General features: G+C 37.9%; 1 protein-coding gene across 1 annotated transcript in view; it reads right to left on the reverse strand.

Moving 5' to 3' along the window:
• The window catches only part of HS2ST1 (heparan sulfate 2-O-sulfotransferase 1), an 87409-nt gene that overhangs the window by 25482 nt on the left and 42871 nt on the right, over positions 1–19056 (reverse strand). The window contains exon 2 of the mRNA XM_009274245.1: positions 1466–1704. Within this exon, the coding sequence (XP_009272520.1) occupies positions 1466–1704 (239 nt within the window). The remainder of the gene's footprint in view (positions 1–1465; positions 1705–19056) is intronic.

Raw genomic sequence — 19056 nt, forward strand, 5'->3', positions numbered from 1 at the left:
TGCTCCCCCACTCCCCCCCCCCGCCCAACCGGGGGGGGGGGACAAGTGAGTGAGCGGCTGCGTGGTGCTTAGTTGCCGACTGAGGTTAAACCACGACAGATCCCTACCTCAATCTTTCTCCCACATACAGAAGTGAAAGTGGAGGACCTGGTACCATCTGCTTCCCCTCGCCCCACTCCCGCAGCTGTGCTGAGCTGCTTCTGCCTGTAGGCATGCACTTAAAGGAGCTGGAAGCCTCAGTGCTGACACGCCTACCTCAATCTTTCTCCCACATACAGAAGTGAAAGTGGAGGACCTGGTACCATCTGCTTCCCCTCGCCCCACTCCCGCAGCTGTGCTGAGCTGCTTCTGCCTGTAGGCATGCACTTAAAGGAGCTGGAAGCCTCAGTGCTGACACGCTGCAATGCAGAACAGCTCCTGCCTCTACTGCATATCCCCTACCTCAATCTTTCTCCCACATACAGAAGTGAAAGTGGAGGACCTGGTACCATCTGCTTCCCCTCGCCCCACTCCCGCAGCTGTGCTGAGCTGCTTCTGCCTGTAGGCATGCACTTAAAGGAGCTGGAAGCCTCAGTGCTGACACGCTGCAATGCAGAACAGCTCCTGCCTCTACTGCATATCAGGTTAAGATGATCAGCAAACAACCGGTAGTACATACTCGAGAGTTTGGAAACATTTGTTTTACAGACAGGGATGATGACATAGTGATGTTTCAGACCTCTGACCTCGGTTCTTTGCATGTGCACTCACGACGAGCAAAGAAATATTATTTTTAAAAATAAAACAAAAAACCTACTCCCTCACCACACCACACCCCAAGAAAAACAGGACATTGATCCTCCATCATCTTTTTTTAACACTCACCATCTGATGCAGTGGTAGCCATGATCATTTCTAGCCTGGGACTACGCTGATTTTAGTGAGAGCTTTGAGTGGGTGCAAAGTGACCCACCCTTTGGAGTGCAAGCTATTTACAACCACTTCTTTCTACCTGTTTTTTATCACCTGTGAGACCTGACCAGACCCAGTACCAAAGACAGAAGTATAGCCCTGACAGCATGGCACAGTGCCTGCACTTCTCAGAGAGGAAAGCGCCTAAGACTGCATTCACTGCAGATGGAGATGACAGGTAAATATTATCACACAGCCAAAAGGGAGACAGTTGACAGTACAATAAACTTTTACAGTTGTAACAACAAAGGTCATTTCTGCCCTAGCTGTATCCCTTTTTAGCTTTGGCTTTGTCTGATAAACAGAGACTTGCCACCTCCAGTAGCCCAGCAAAAACTTAAACCTATTATTTAATAAATAATATTGATTCTCTACAAAAAAAATATAAACACATTAGAATTCATTTATATTGGAAAATGTGACATAAAACCCAATTCCATCAGTTTGCAATAGCAAAAAAGTTTTCTATACTTTCCCCTTGTTTAATAAAGGCACCCCAAATGCAGCAGCTTACCTGATCTTGCAGAGACATAACAGGATTATTTTTGGTTGTATTGATATGTAGAACATGATATTTGTTCTTCGCACAAAGATCATAGGCAATATTTGTGAAGGATGTGCTGGCAGTCTTAGGTACTCTATTGTAAATAATCACCACATCATCTTCTTCATCCAGTGTCACATCTTGTCGGGGGCCATCTACTGTATGACGTTGTTCTATTTCTCTGACTTCATGTCTTGCAATAGCCCTTTCTGTTAAGGATGACAAATACAAAATTTCAATGTAAATATCATCAATTTTGAAGTTCAAATCATAGAATGCAAATGATCTAGTGAAAAGCAATAACTCCTCAGCAATAAAGGAAACACTTGCTGTCATACATATTTCTGACACATCTGAAGCAAAACTTAATCTATAAAATGTATGAATGATGAAAGTTGAGTTAGTCTGATACAGAGCATGAAGACTAGAAAACAATATACTTAGGGAATACATACTGTATTCTATGACTCATGCTAATGTTACTGAAAGCCGTCGTCTCTAAAGAAAAATGTCTATAAAACGCTATCAAAATGGTGACAGCCCCAAAATATCCCAAATAATTTCCATAAAACAACTATTTAAAAATTATAATAAAAGGAATAACTCAAGCAATATGGAGAATATTGATTTTCCGAAAACAGTAGAAATACTAACACTAGAGATTTAGTCAATTAACTGTGTAGAGGCACCGGAATTCAGAAGAAACCATTGTTTTGTTATTTCAATTGACACAAGCCCAAGTGTAAAGCATTACAATAGATGGGATTGCAAAAATTCAATTAGATTTATTAATTTCAAGTTTGACAAGAACAGAAGCAAGAGGTGCTTACAAAACAGTTAACATTAAGGTGAAGAGTGATCTCTGAGCACTGAAATACATCAAAAAGAAAGAAACATGGAAAAGCAAGCTACAAACAAGACATTTTGGCAAGGTGAGTACATTGCAAATAAACCATTTTTCCTTTTATACAAAGGGCAATACTCTGAGTAATTGAAATCTGCTTCAAGTGCTAAAAGCCAATTTGGAAAATAAAACCCACAGTATTACAGCATTTTTTTTTCTGCTGCTGAATATCAAATACTTTGTGCTGATTCAGACACAGGTTTGTTCTGTTCTAGATAAGTATGTACTTTAATATGATTTGTAATACAGATGTCAAAGCATCTTTTCCAATTCATTTATTGTGATATTGCCTTTAATTATGTATTCAAAGAAATCTGCATTGGTCAACAGTGCAAGCTGAAGTCAGTACCACAAGAGTAACCTGTAATTCTCTGTATTATGTTCTTAGACAGGCTAAAGCTCTTTCTGGATAACACGCTTTTCACGGCAGCGGCAGCTCTTGGCCTTTATTTCCCTTGCTTCCTGTAACCCAGCTCCTTCTATTCTCTTTCACCACATCTCTTTAATTATAACATAAAATCACTTTTAAAGCAGAATCATTAAGCTGTGAACACCACTAGCCTGTAATTCCACATAAATTGTCTTCAACCACAAACTTCCATCTGTCTGAAATGCTTCAAAGCTTAAACTCACTCACTCTCTCATATGCTCATATCTCACACCCCATAACTGTTACATCAGTATGAAAATGTTTGTAGAAAATGCTTATTGAGTATATCTCAATTTTCCACATGACATCTGTTGCTCCCCACTACATCAGTCACAGTTTTTGCTCCTTCCTTTCTCATTTGCTACCTCTCCCATCACTGCTGGCAAACGTCCTATTTTGGAAAGAGATGAGGCACCAGACTCAGGTTTCATGGCTGAACACGGCTACAACAAAAAGGCACTGGCAACCCTCCCCTTCCTGCCAGTAACAGATTAGAGGAAGCATTTGGTAGGGGACATAGTTAACCACATCGCTGCCCAAGGCTACATGGATACTGAATACCACCTAGAGAGGCTGAAATGAAACAAATTTAATTTGTATTTTCTACACCACAGTAGTAGATCTCAGCTAGATTTGAATCATAACTGCAGAGAACTCCAGGGCTGATGAGGCTGGCTGGCGTGGAGGGAAGCTTCCCCTTTTACATGTAAAAAGTAAACATTTGTGAGAAACAGACATGATTTGCAAGAAGAGCGATGAGAAGTGTTCCTCTAACGAGGTATTTGAAACCATGATGATTCAAGAATTAACGTGATAAGTGATAATTAACTTTAAAAGCTAAAGATGTATGATTAGATGCAATTACCAGAGAGGCTATTGCATACAATCACCTTCAAATTTGTACGGAGAGAGGGGAAAGCGAGAACCCATGCAAGGAGGAGAACCTTCGCAAGTATGGTACACAGACAATTGCATTATCAAAGAATAAGGAGGCTTTAAACATCAAATTAAAATGAAAACTAGTCTTTATGATGAAGAACTAAAATCACCTTTTTGAAATAACTGCCATAGTTAAAAACCAAAAGCTGTGATGATGTGCGGGATATAAACTGCTGAAGTGCAAGGGAAGCTAAAGCTAGTGAGAAGCAGATGAAGCATCTGATAGTGTCTAACCTGGTCAGCCATCCTAATGGCCTATTTAATTGTAGCGTATTAATAGGACAACAAGGAAAATTGCAAGTTCTGTAAAAAGTCATAAACAGTTTGCAGTTTTTCCTGTGAAGTCAGGAAGCTTTTTTGTTACTTTCTGAAAATTCAGTTTAACTGTTAAATGGCACGTGATTTGATCCATAGGGATTTTATTTATTTACTGGGCATGGGGGAAGAGGTCCAGTAGCGGTAACATGCAACTCTGACTAGTCTTTGGGATAACTATGTTAATCAGGAGTTAGAGAATTTGAGGAGTTGATGAGGATTTGATTAACTACTTCATTTGTTCTTCTATAAAATTTAAATCATCCTGGAAGTAAAAGTCCTGTAACAGGTTTTTAGAAGTACAGTAGAAAACGCAACATATGCTTTAATGACTTTTTGCACGTGGAAGATGGGGAGGAAGAAGATGGTAGGTATTTATTAAGTATATTTCGTTTAGCAAAAATCTCCTTAGATGACAGCCCTGCAAATTTAACTTTGATTACGAGAACTTGTCTACGTAAGGTTGCATTGGTTTCACTGAAATCAATTAAAAAAAAAAAATCAGGTTAGGTAATTTCTTTCCTAGCAGAGATCCTGTAGACAAAATGATGACCTACAGTCTCATTGCTTTCATTGCATTCTATTTAAACTTGATTTTGTAAGAAAAATGTCTAGGCAAAATTATTAAGAGCCAAATGTCTGGGTTAAGACTGTCCACACTAAGTTTTACACTAATTATCCGTATCAATTTAAAAAGCTAAGCAGCATTTAAACAAGTGGTATTTTGAATACAAGACAGTTTTTCATAGTAATATAATACATAATTTTAAGGCATAAAAAGTCTCGCACTTTTTTATTATTGCCTGTTTAGGTTCACCGTAATGATTAATATAATTACTATACAGTTGGGAAAAATGCTGTTCTGTCGTCTGCAGTTGTCCTACGTGCAAACTTTCATCAACTGCAAAGACAGTTTGCACACAGGCAGTACCATATATGATCAGCATAATAAAGGTTGCTACACTGGTTATTTACCAGCAGATGAATTATTTGCAGAAAGTCTTCAGTTGGCAGAAGTAGTTGTTTTGTAAACTACAGAACAAGCTTATTTTCTCACCCATTTGTCTACATGCTCTTTGAAATCCTCCTTTATCCCATTTCTGTAACGGCCAGCATCTCCCCATGACTTACGTTTCTTGAACCATCTGCTTGTAGCAAAAAACCAGGAGATACCATGGCTAGCAACAAGTTGGTTTGCCAGTCAGATGCTACCAGAACATAACATATAATGGGCAAGTTATGTCTTCTCCTTCAGCAGAAGCACTAATAGCAGCATTCGATCTGTATGCCACCACTGATAATAGAAAAATTTAAAATTATTTATCTTCAAGATCGCTGCCCTTTCAAGTCAAAGCAGTTTATTAACTTGGAGAGAAATGGACAGACCAAGTTTGGTTGCTTAGCCCTATTTTGTTAGGGTCTCAACTAATAAAATCACCTGTGAAAATGCACTAGACACATACATACCTATAAAAATATTTGAAAACCCAACAGAACAGTATTTACGTAATTATAGAAACAAATCACCCAACTGAACAATATTTAAATAATTATAGAAAGAAATCACTGTGATCATAAGCAGTTATTTGTCTACATTCCTTACACATTCAAACAGATGAATGTCTTAAATAAAACAAATTTATTAGCATTTACTTCATAAACGAAGTGTTAACTGCATAGAAAATATTATCTTCCCAAACAAAATAGAGTGGCATGGATTTTAAAGGTTAAACAACTTAAAGGTTAACAACCCCAAATATTTCAAATTCCTTACAAGAACCTCCTGGGATTTCTTCACAAGAAAATCTACCAAAACCAGAAACTCTTCTTTCCCCTATAGCTTAGCACTTACCACTCTTGATGAAGGATACATTTTGAGCCTCGTTGACTGTCAAAGTCAAGTTAACTGAGTATCTGGAAGACTAATTCAGAGCACACCGCCCTACTTCCCCAAACTAAGCTCTTTGTCTTCTACGTCTATTTCCCTTCTGTATGTATCTACGGATATTATTTAGGCTCCCTCTTCAATATGTCTTACGTGCCTGCCATGCTTCCTTGTGAAACCTCCCACTCAGATGAGGAAAGGCTCAATCTTAAAATAAATTTTAGCTCAGCAGCCTTCAAGTGTTGCCCAACAGAAGAGAAAGATGTGGATTCAAACTTCACTCACACTGCCTTGATGCAAAGGAACCGGTCAGCTAGTATTGATAGCACCATCCCTGAGCAAACGGTTGCTGTGTATCTATGACACTGGATGCCACTTCAAACCAATAAGCAGGTTTCTTCCAGTTGGGAACAATACTGAAGCCAGCTGACTTGGTGTCTCGGCTTTCTTTCCACTGTGCTCCCAGGCCAATTAGGCAAGCAGCTGGTAGCCGGAGGCACTGAGCAGCTCTCAAGCTGTTTCCCTGCCCAAAAGCTGTATTAAACACGATTGGCCTAAATACTGAACCCGAGCAGGACCGAAAACCTGCTCGCTATTGACTCCATTCTCCTCTGATGAAGAATGAAAACTGAACAGCAGCTTAAAAATGAACCATAATTATGTAGCCAAGTTAATGTCCTGATTCGTTTTCAAATTATATACACCCACCATATACACGTAGCCTTCATCCTTCACTGAAATGCAGCCTCCTCTGGGAGCTGTTTAGCAGCATACTACTTATAAGCCAGAGCAGTGCTGCTGTATGTGGATATCAATACTTCGGGGATGGAGAGGAGGAGAGAAAGAATCAATGGTGCTGGGACAATTTATGGCCACGGAGGATTTGTGTCACTATACCCAATTAAAACTGGAGGAAAAATATAGATTGAATTAATAAAAAACACCTAAAGTTAAATTTGTCCAAGGTATCAGTATTAATGTACAAACTCTTTCAAAGACCTTTGAGAATAACAACTCTATCCTGCTCCAGTTCTAAGTCTTACTAACAGCAGAACTACTACATTGGTTCTTTAGCAACTTCATGACTTAAAGACCAACGTGTATTTTGGGCAAGGCTTTGGTTCCTCCTACTTTCTTTTCCTCTGTAGAACTATTCCATGAAGCCTGCCATCCTTCATTGCTGATCAATGAATGTTTACTACTTTCAAAGGCAATTCTGGGTGACCCATTGGGGGGTGTCTGGTGTGTCAGTGAAGTGCAGCAAACTCTTCCGGCTCCGGTAACTTCAGCACTCTGAAAACCAGTCCGAGGGACTGATTCTCTCAAGTGTGACTCCTTACAACTATGTCTAAGTGACTATCCTTAAAACTGTAATTAACTATTCTGATCCTCATTAGCAGACGTAAACGTAGATATTACAATCAAGAAACAAGGAAAGCAAAACACTTGCTATTTTATAAGAGTACAAACTGCTAGTCTTGCAAAGTGCTTATCAGAGCTGGTAAAGCAAATACAACTTAAATGTGAAACAACAGAACACTGGCACAATTACCCCCATCTTACCAAATTTTTATTAAGAAAAATAGTAAAAGGATTGCTAAGAAACAAAACTGCAATTTTAGTTAAGTTTTTTCAGTCACCAGTGAAACCTGACACTAGCAAGAACATTGGTACCCAAGCAGCAGACCACTGCCCTTAGACAGAGGCTAGATGGTCCTACTGCGTTCCTGCCCCCCCCCCCCCCCCCACGCCCACCCCGCCAGTGATCCCACAGCATTTTGCTGGAGAGAGATAAGTGGTGGGTGGAAGGGAGAGGGGGAAGTGAGGTAGGGACAACTCAGGCATTTTCGCTTTCTTCTTTTCTTAAATATTTATCTGTGCAGCTCAGAACAACTTACCTAATTAAAAACACCTTAACCCTTAAGATATTTTAGCTATTTGCATTTTAGGCAAAAGAGACTGTTGGTCTCATTTGAAAATCTAGCTATCTTTGATCAGCCTATAAAATATCTACTAAAACCTTTCATTTAATGTTTGTCTTTAAAAAGTCCTCAAATTCCAGGACAGTCTCAGCACATACGTGCTCTGAGCCCAGTTGTGAACTACAGCAAGTGAAGATCATGTGCAAAGCACCCATAAGGATGGAAACAGAGCACAAAACTTAAAATAGTATCAGAAAAGTTATTTTAAGTTTTTTCAGTCAGGACAAAAAACCCATCTTTTCCTTCCCCTTCTGAAAATTCAGCTGCCTTAGTGACAAGAGATTCTAATGAATAATTTTAGAAATTTCATGTCAGCTTGTTTTTTTTTTCAATAAGGCATGAAAAGAAACAGGTATAAAAGATCTTCTGTAATAAAACCCAGTAGTTTAGTGAACAATTAAAACTCACTAACATTGTGAAAACATTTTCTTTAATAGTGGTTAATGCATTTTCAGAACAGAAGGAAAAAGAAAGGTCCAGACAGAAGAGAATTGTTTTCAAACTTCAACAAAGGCATACTGGAACTGGTTAAAAGCAAAAATAACCCCCCCAAAAAACCCAACACGGACCAGAAAGGAGGCACCTCCAGCTAGGCACTGAGATCGTTAACTAAAATCTAATGCAGCAGCTGTCTGAAAATTATAAGTAGTGATGCTGAAAAACCTGCTACAGTTTCACTAGCATTTGATACTCGTCATTTAATTTCAAGATAGCATTTTTGCCAGGGCTTTATTTTTAACACGTAAGTAGAAGCATATTGATTAGTGTGTGATATTGTTAAGGGTTTGATATTAAACTAAAAAGTAAAAAATAAAAATGTTTACCCAACAGTAAAATCACTATCCCATATATATATCCAAGCTGGTTTTAACATCAGAGCCTGCATTTCTCATTTTTCTGCAAATTTTTTTAGTCAATCAACTGCATTTGTAAGGAAGAGAGTATTTAAAGATTAAGCTCTGACCAAGTATTTCCTTTTTTTTTTTTTAAACTACAGTTAACATACAGCCTTACACATTTTTCTTCCAGCATTCTATTGGGCAGAATATTTTAATGAAAGACTATGTTGTGGCCCTTTTTTGATAGAAGACCAGACATACCATGCATATACTGTAAAGTCAATCTGTGTTTTAGTTACATGATACATAGGACAGGCAAGGGCCTACATCTCAAGTTACCCCAGGAAGGGCAAAAACCCATGAAAAGTCACAGACCAGATGAACTGCACTGACAGATCAAAGCTTAGGTACCCCAACAAGCATGATTACTCCCAGAAAAAATATGGCTTATAGCAGACATTTTTGTGTTATAACATCCAGTAAATCAGAAAAAAGGAGGTTTCATTCCACCAAATATGAAATTTTGAAAAATTTGTAAATGCTTGAAAAGAAAACGTAAGCACATCTTCAGCTTTAACTATAGCATCACTACTATGACTCCTGAATATTGCAAATAATACTAATTACAAAGTTACATAAAAATTTACAGAAACATTTTAGGCAACATGGTGTAGTAGTAAGATTTAAAAATAAGCATATGTCAATCAGCTCCATAAACTCTCCAAGTTCAGACTGAACTGTTTTGCTTGACACAAGTTTTGAATTCAAGTTAATGAATTAGCATGAGAGCAAACACAGTAGACACTATTCACCTTTTTTTCTCAGTCACTTGCAATTTCAGGTTTCTTTAGGACAAGGAAACTTGAATAACAGATAGCTGTAAAGAGAAGGAAGTAATCACAGAAGGAGAAGGTTTGTGGCTTCTCAGAACCCCAAAACTGTCAGTGAACTGTTATGAAGCACTGTGACTACGATAATGGCAATGAAAAATACTTGCAAATCAGGGATTTGTTCTCTAAATAATAAACCACAGCTGAGTATGTAACAGCAGGGCTTGCTCTTATTTATAGTGCCTTAATATGGTAATGCAGGTCTTCAGTGTTAGCAAGAGAAGTTAATGGAACTGTTTTATACACGGACACAGTTGTCACAAGCATTCCACTATACAAATGTGCATGTCACTCCTTCAAGCAAAATCCAATTCAAATAATGAAAGAAAGCAAGATCAATACGGATCATCTGACTCCATTTAGTAAGGCAGCCTGGAGACTGTTTTGTTATTTTATACAAGCTTTCTCCAGACATGCAATCATTTACTTTTTCTAAAAGGGTACTGGCTAGCATAGAAGCAAAAAGGATCACTAAACTGTCTGTTAAAATCATTGCAAGACCTATATGTATGGACAACGCTGTATTACAGTAAGTCACCATCACATTTAATGAAACTAATTGGTAAGATATACTGTTATTTCCAACATATTACACTTATACCCCAGCTTGTCTTCACACTTCTTGGCTAAACTAACTAATCTGGAAAACAAACTATTGCCAGCTGGTCTAGCAGCCAAAAAAAGGAAAACAGCAAACAGCATTGCCTTCTGATCAGAATGGCTACTGACGCGGTTAAGGTAGAAGAGCTAAATCTTTTGTTAGGAATCGTAGGAAGTTAGAGTACCAAGAATAAGCTTATGATAACTCTATGTAGTACCAACAGATACAGCGTGATATTTGCTTAATTAACATTGGCTGTGTACAGACTAAGCATTTCCAGTGATAAACATGATTTCTAACCTTAATGTAGTTACAGGAGTTTGTGTAAAGTCCTTTGAAAAAACAGAAATGAGTCTGCATGCTGAAACGAGCCCCGCTGTTGTTAAGTGATAACAGAATTAATTTTAATTACATTTTTTAAACACTGACTAGATAAGCTCTTGATTATATTTGTTGTTTTCTTTGTGAAAACCATTTATCTCGCTCTTAGCTTCATTTTAAGAACTTCAGTTTAATTCTATACCCTGGTTGCTTTATATACAAATCAAAAGTACATCTTATTTTTCCCAAAAAACTGCAAATTGTTAATCGAGAGATTTGCTAGCTCATGTAGTTTAAATAACAACATATATAAAAAAAATACTGCCTTATCTTTTATTCCAATCTTAGGCTTGCAGCCTAAAGACCTCATCCGAGATGGAGATGAAAAAGATAAGCATGAATAAAGATAAGGTCTCACAACACATAGACCACTCAAAAATTACATTTCAGGAACCTCAAAGCCATTTTAAGTAAATGAAAGTACAAGAAAAACTTTTTTAATTAAATGCTAGAACTACAACGAACACTAAATAGTTTTTAAACTACCTCTGGAAAACTCTTCTTGCTATATCCTACATCTCTTCACACCTGGGGGTCCAAGCTATACTCAGGCAGAAATAGGAAAACAAATACAAGCAGCATTGACCTGGTTCCTTTCTGAATAAAACAATCACCTGCTTTAAAGGTCGCCTCTGACTTTCAGAGGATTAAAAGGAGCAGTGGCCCAGTGGACTCAAGGAGTCAGTAGAGGGAATATTACAGAGGGAAGCTTGCAAGTCCTCGCGACATGTACCCTCCCTGGTCCTACCCTGGAAGTTCAGTTGGGCTTTCATGACAGAAGCCCAGATGAAATCCCCGAGATTAGCTTGAAATCATGCATTAGAGAACACTTGTGACACACCTAGCCAGCTAACGCAAACCTTCCACGTTCATTCTCTCCATGCTAAGAAACAGTGGCAGTCATATTCAGTTCAAATACACTTGCACACCAACAACACTACTATAAAAACTCTTTGCAGCAGACATCGATTAGCAAAATCAAAATTGCACAAACAAGAGCTTTATCTAGTTTCATGCCAGTGCGATACAGAGCTCCCTGTCCTTGGTAAAAACAGAAACAGTCCAGGATTGGTGAGGTGTGTGGTAAGGTGGTTTTGTACAAAAAACTTCCCACTGGTAGCAGAGCCAGCTGCTCACTGAAAGCCTCTGGGTGTTAATCCCGATTTAGACTGGATTAAGCTTTTTAATTAAAAAGAATTCTTTTCCTACATGCATGAGAACTATTTTGTTCTCCCCCCAAATCAGTCCTTTTTTTGAACAAGGAGGACTAATTGATGAAAATTTGACCAGAACAAAAGGACAAGCAATTCCCTCTCTGTGTCTTAGGTAGCTGTTGCAAAAAAGTAAAAACAACTCCAGCTCCTTGCTCAGACCTTTGGTCCCACAGCAGTCAGGGATACAATAGATCCGTATTCATCAATCTATAACAATCCATCCTGACTATAATATACCGTAATTACTCACTATCAGAAGGTACATCATCACTGAGCTTACTAAAAGTCAGAATTGCAGAAAGTTATGCTGGATAATGCAATGCCACTGAAATAAAAGTTAAAAAGAATTCCTACAGATACCCCCCAGTAAGACCAGAGAAAAAGGAATCAAGATTCTCTTTTTACTATTTCAAATTCATTAAAATATTCATTTTATGAAGGCCCCTGGAACAATGAGAAATTTAATTTAGCTTTACATATCATTTTGTTGGCATTTCCTGTAGAATTGCACAGTATATAAAGAACTGACTGGTCTTGGGGGGGGGGGGGAAGGCGGGGAAGGCCAAAGAACCACCAGGAACACCCACATATTTGGTCAGATTGTCTTTTGCAGACATTAAGACTTTAAATTGTCAGATTTTATTTTATAAAAGCCAAGTAATCTGCTTCCAACAATAGTCAATAGCCTAAAATCTAGCATTAACCCATTTCTAATATGGCTGAAACCTGTAGAGCTCTGTAAGGGAATAATCCTTTTGCTGTCATTCGGAGAGAAAGTATTGTGAACTGTCAATACCGAGCCACTTAAGATATTGTAACTTGATTTTAAAGAATATGTTACATGGTCAGCCAAGATAAGAGTATCAGTGCTTAAACTATGTTTTGAACCAAAGATTTGTTGAAACTTCATGGCCCACGTTCCCAAAGAAAGGTGTGTGATGTTGAGAACTATGTGCTCTCGCCAGAGATGCAGGTATTGGTCTCAGCTCAGCTTTCCCCAGAAAAGGTGTACAGCCATAACACTTCCTTTCTATGCCAGTGTTAAAGCTACTGAAGAGTCACCTAAAACAAGCTTTTACCCTCTGTTCTTCACATGTCCATACATGAACCCCAAATTTCCTGAGTTGCTTTTCGGTTTCCATGTGATCCCAGATGGTTTCCATATGTGTAAATTAAATTTGCCTTGCTGTTGCATTAAGTCATCATCCTCAAATTCCATTAGTCTCAATTACTATTTTTGTGTATACGAATAGTAAGGTTGAAAAGTTCATTTTTATGTTAACAAGCTGTAATCATGTAAGGACATATATATATATATGAATATCTGTTGGTAATTCAAATAAAGCATGTGTGGAAAAACACACAAGCTTTCCTTTTTGCTATATGAAGTGGAAGTTATTTCTTCGGAGTGTTAAGTCAGAAAGATATTTTAATCCAAACCATTACTCTGTGGGGGGTGGGACTATTATAAACTTCTGTGGGAGGATATACCAATAGATACTTTTTTTTTTTGTAAGAAACAGCTTATTTATCTGGGATACTTCAAAGCAAAAAATACCACTGGTGAATTCTGTTTCCAGGGAGATGACATATTACCTTCCAGAAACATATCACATGCTGAAGTTATTCTTCAGATTGAGTGAGCAGAGCAAAATACGAAAAGGACTTCTTTGCCATGACACAGACTCTCTGGCAACATTGTTACATACGGAATAAAATAAAGTAAAATAAAACGAAATACAAGGAACTTTGACTCACAATCCTCAGCAAATGTAGTTGCAGTGGTCAGAGAGGGAACCACCCATGTATCAACAGAGCTCTAAAGAGATCATATCATGGTAGGAACAATTCAGACACAAGTTTGGGCAGAAAAGAGGGGAAAAAGCCCAGAGGCAATAGTCCTTTATAGTACCACATGGTTCAAGGGAAGCTGCGGGATAAGTGAGAGTGAAAATGTGCGTGCCCCCACCCTTCATCTCCTCAAAGTCACTGCTCTAGATCCACCCCGTCTACGGTTCTTGTCAAGTTTTAAGGTCATCCTCATCTCTTCATGCCCTTTTCTCTTCACTGGACTTTTCTTAAAGGAAGCAACAACATCGTCCCTTCTAAAACAGCAATACAAAGGAACCAAGCTGCTGTGTCGGGGAAGAAGAATGACAGCTCCCACACAAGGAGTTCGGTAAATTGGTACTTAGAAATAAATAATAGACAAACTTATACTGTTTGGTAACAAATAATTTAGCAGTGCAGTATGCCCATTACTGGTATCCGCATACCAGTCTCCTTCAATTGCATTATCCCACGTCTTCTTAAACCTTTCAGGTTTTTGCCACATCTTCTTCCTCTGAACATTTCCGATGGCTATAGCCTCTCCTCATACACTCCTCGCACCCTGCTAATAATCATACGCCTCTGCTCCTGGTTTCCCATGAATCATTTAGACTTATAATGACCTGTTAGGATACAGCAAGAATCTCATTTCTGCTGCCTCCTTGGAAGGCTACTGTTAATGCACTTCTCCCAAATCCTGACATCTACAAACACTTTTTAAAGACACACGCAAAAGCCACATTGCTACCGCACATTTTTCAAGTGCAAAGTCACTTGGCCTTTTGATTCATGTATGGGGTTTTTTGGTTATTGGTTTTTGGGGAGTTTTTTTGTTTTGTTTTGTTTTCAATACACAATCTATCCTTCAAAAGGAGGAAAGACTTTGGCTGCATGTAAGTTGTAAACAAATACCTCCCTTGCTCATACTAAAAAAAAACTTCTGAAGTCTTATTACTTCTATGTTACCAGATGAAAATAACTTCTCTTAGTTTCTGGTAAGCCTCCTCAAAATGTTTTCACACCTCTTTTGACACCTAGTTCATACCATGCTATCTTCTTCTCAGGAAGGAGAGGATATCATGGGCTCACATCAATTTCCAGAATTAAAATTGACTCAGGGTAAAAATTCTCACTGTGTTTCAAACATCACCATTATCAATGAGAAAATGGGTCACAGTTCATCAAAAGAAAATTCTGTATCAAAATTGTTACAGATCAGGACTTCACATCTCTGTGCACTACTTAGCCTATGGCCAACTGAGAAGATAAGAGAACTCTCAAGCAAGATGCAGAGCTGTACTTCGGTACATATGTATATCTACTTTTTTCAGCAAAACTATGTTAAATTTCAAAGAGGTTATTCTGTCCAAGTGGCCTCCCCTCTATGTTCCCAAATGTGGACAAATTATCCCAATGATACTTTTCTTAAAACAGTAGCCTCTTCTTCCAGAGACTATAGAAAAGGCTCCCCTCTGTAGTCAATGTTTCAAGCCCCAAATTCAACAGCTAGCAGAAATTTCACTTGACTTTACATGTGCCACTTAAAAAATATCTGGAACTTTGTTAATTTTTGCACGCCCCATAAACTGTTTTTAACCTGTTCTTCAACTGAGGTGTGATTTTTGTGATATATTAATTTCTAAAAACTGTATTTACAAATATTTTGAAACAAGCCTTGCTATGTACATAACATGTTTCCAAACAGCAGGTTCCTGTTGAACAAAAAAGCTGAGCTGCCACAGCTCTGTTCTGCTTTTGCGTCTTCCAACGGCTCAGAGGGGGGAAAAAGTTGTTTTAAGTGTTGTGGGGTTTTGTTTTTGTTTTTAAATCGTGGCTCCCAACATCTTTGAAGCAAAGGAGTTTCATGCTGCTTCTCTCCGAGGAGGAAAACACGACTCTGCATCAGAACACAACAGACATCTCTCCTGACATCAGAGGAAAGATGCCGCAAGCTGCTGTGATGTGACTGGCAATGGGGTAATTGACAGAAGTTTAATGGCGCTGTCTAGCCCAACAGAGCTGTGGGAGTCAGACTAGCTGTCTCTGCACATCTGTTGTGGATATAAGCATTTGAGAACAATCCCTGCTTTCAGCCCAGATACTAACTCATTCAGTATATTCATCAAAAAAAGCAGTTGAATCCAATGGCTTTCATTTTACAAAATGATAGATCCATACTCCCTCATGACTACATACACGAATAGTTCCAACTTCTGAACTTCAGATGGATTACTACCTCCTCCTCCTCTGCAAAGGGTCACCCTGTGCAAAGCATACAGCCACAGGAAACGAACCATAGGAAACTAGCTTATCTATGGAGAACATTTTTGAACTGGTAACAACGGAGCTGCAAACCCCATAAAAATTCCTCTTCATGCCATTAAAATGTCTGCAACAAACTAACTAGGCGAAAGAAAATCCAACATGGATACAAAACACATTTCTTTTGAGGAAGTGAGAGCTGTTTATAATAATTATTTAGGCTATTATAAAGCTAATCCCCACTAGGGGGAGCACACCTCTCCCTCTCAGAGGCACTTTCAGCCCAATTTGGAAGTCACAGACAGCATCCTGGCTCATTTAACACTCAACACAGTGGTCCCTAAGTTAGTCCTAAGCTGATAAATACTAAAACGATTTTCATGTTAATTTTATTATTCAGATTATCATTAAATGTGAAAGATGGAAACTCCCAGGCAGTAAAGATATTGAAAGGCAACTTGATTGCAAAGCTTATAAAGAAAAGCAACAATAGTTTACCATTTATTATAGAATCATAGAATAATTTGGGTTGGAAGGGGCCTTTAAGGGTCATCTAGTCCAAGCCCCCTGCAATGATTTACAGTAAGTTGTACAAAAATCAAGACTGACATGTGATGAAGAGCATGAATAACACAGGTAAGGTTTTTTTTATTTGCCTTCTTGTTCTCCCACCATATGGATACACCTGGTTCCCATTACCAAGCTTTTCTTCCCAGCTGTGAAGGATGGAAACTTTCATTTAAAAACATATGCTGACATACATCTTTCAAGAGCTAGTGTTTTAACAGTTTTATCAATTACTTTTAATACTTAAGGAAGGCACCTGAGTTGTCAAAATTAAAATGGTATCTGTTACCGTAAATACTCTCTGATCTAGTCCTCACTAGCTGGGAAACACACCACAGAGACCACAAAAGTTAGCTACTAAGAAACATTTCAGCAACAGTTTTCTGTTTCTACTGCCTACTGTTTCTTTCCCTCTGAATCTAAGGATGTGTTTTATTTTCTTTTTTTACCATGGTAGTACAACTATTCAAACCTTTCCTTTAAAAAATACTGGCACTAGAAAAATGAGGCACTATTTTAGTTAATTAGTGGAAATTTTTGCATCAAAGAAGTTGTCTTTAAAATGAGTTACTTTTCTTCAAAATCAAATGAAGCACTCATTAAAAAAAAATTAGTAGGTACAGCAATCATTAAAAAAATAATTAGTATGTACAACAATCACTCGAAAGCCTATCCCCTGCTATAGGACATTTCTATTGGGCAGCAATCTGGACTGCATTATAAAACACTATTATACATGAACAGATAGATATCATAAAATGATATTTAGCTACAGATTTCCTGTCAGAAACGTATATAAAAAGAAAGGGGGGGGGGGGCGGAAATATGCTCAACATCATCCATTAGCCAACATCAAATCACTGACAAAAATCAGAGGAATCCATGTACTGCCTATGACACAGCAACCTATTTTTAATCTGTATTTTTTCAAGTCCCTTGCATATAAGATAGGCATAAATAAGACTATGTATTCACCTTTAAGCACACAATTTAGGATCAAACCCAGTCAAGTACCCAACAAAGAACACACACGTAAACATATTTCAGTTACACTTAAAAATTAAGACTTCTCAGGTTTGAATTCTTACTTTTGGCTGAACATCAGTGGAAGTCAGTGAAGCTCTACAGAGCTTCACAGACTTGTCAGAAGAGCTGATTATAGGATGGCACAGAAACGTATTAAACTTTCCCATTAAAAGCTGTAATGAACTGTTTGGCTAGAATAGCAAACCCATTGTTTATTTCATTCAGATATGAAAGCTACTCAGTTGCAAAGATTGAGGTGTATAACATCAACTTAGTATGAAAATAAACTTAGTTTAAGGGCAAAGTATTATCAGCTGTTGCAATCAGTACAACTATTTTGAAATACAGTCTTGTCTTGGATTACACTTAATCAGAACCTTTCGCTTCATTGCCAGGACTTTAAAAAAAAGTAAATAATAATGCTATTAAAGCACAATACAGAGATCATTATAGGAAGGTTACAGTAAAAATCCAATGTCAGACTAACAGCTGCTGATCATGCCATCCAAGAGAAATGTGAGGGTAAGGGAGGTAAGATACAGATGTGAAGGGTGAGGCATTCCTTGAAATACTTAGCATACCTTATGAAATAGATTGTGTTCAGTTTATTGTGAAATACAACTCTGATGACTGATTTATATGGAACAACTGATAAATTGATAAATAAAGCTACCTGAAAACTAGCAAATCTCCAAAATATTATTTTGTCAGGACTTCAGAACACATTAAGTACTACACGAAAGTTTCCTTTAGCATGTAAGTCAATAGTAGCATAAATATTTAGTCTGTACTTAGACTGAATTTTCTATTTTCTTCCTAGAGTCACCAATGAAAGCATTTAATGTTATTTTTCCATACATTCAGCTTCCTTCATTTCACTTCTCTTTCTGCACAAATGCAATACAAGCAAAGGAACATACAGACTCTCTTCCGTTTCAGTGGTCTTAAAGATAAACTGACCTTCAAGATCACTGATGACGTCCAAAAGGATTTAAATAACAGAGGGCCTCACTATTAATTACTCCAAGCTAACAACAGTTAGGGCTTCGAGCACATCCAAGACAACATTCTTAATTCCCCAATCAATGTGGTGAATTCAGGAGGTCAAAATACATTAAACATGGGGAGGAAGGAAAGGAATTGGAAAAAAAAAAATAATATACAAGTTGGCTATCAATTAGCATGTGCTGCATCATTCCACACTCCACTAAAGAGCAAACTTTGCATCCAGAATTTCTTATTTGTACATACAGACACATACAGCTGCAAAAAGGTTATCTTGGTGAGAGCTGGGAATAGAGCCTATAAAGAAAGTAAACCTGGCAGCTCACAGCTATCTCTAGCTTACCCTTGGGAAGGGCATCACAATTCTGCAATATATGTCTGGACACAGTTAGTAAGGCTAGTCATTTATAATTAACAATGTTCTCCTTTTATTTTACATTATGCAGCTGAATAACAACACTCCTGTTAACCCAAACCAGAGAGAAGGATTC

Source organism: Aptenodytes forsteri, unplaced genomic scaffold (assembly GCF_000699145.1).
Source record: "Aptenodytes forsteri isolate BGI_AS27 unplaced genomic scaffold, ASM69914v1 Scaffold59, whole genome shotgun sequence".
NCBI lineage: Eukaryota > Metazoa > Chordata > Aves > Sphenisciformes > Spheniscidae > Aptenodytes > Aptenodytes forsteri.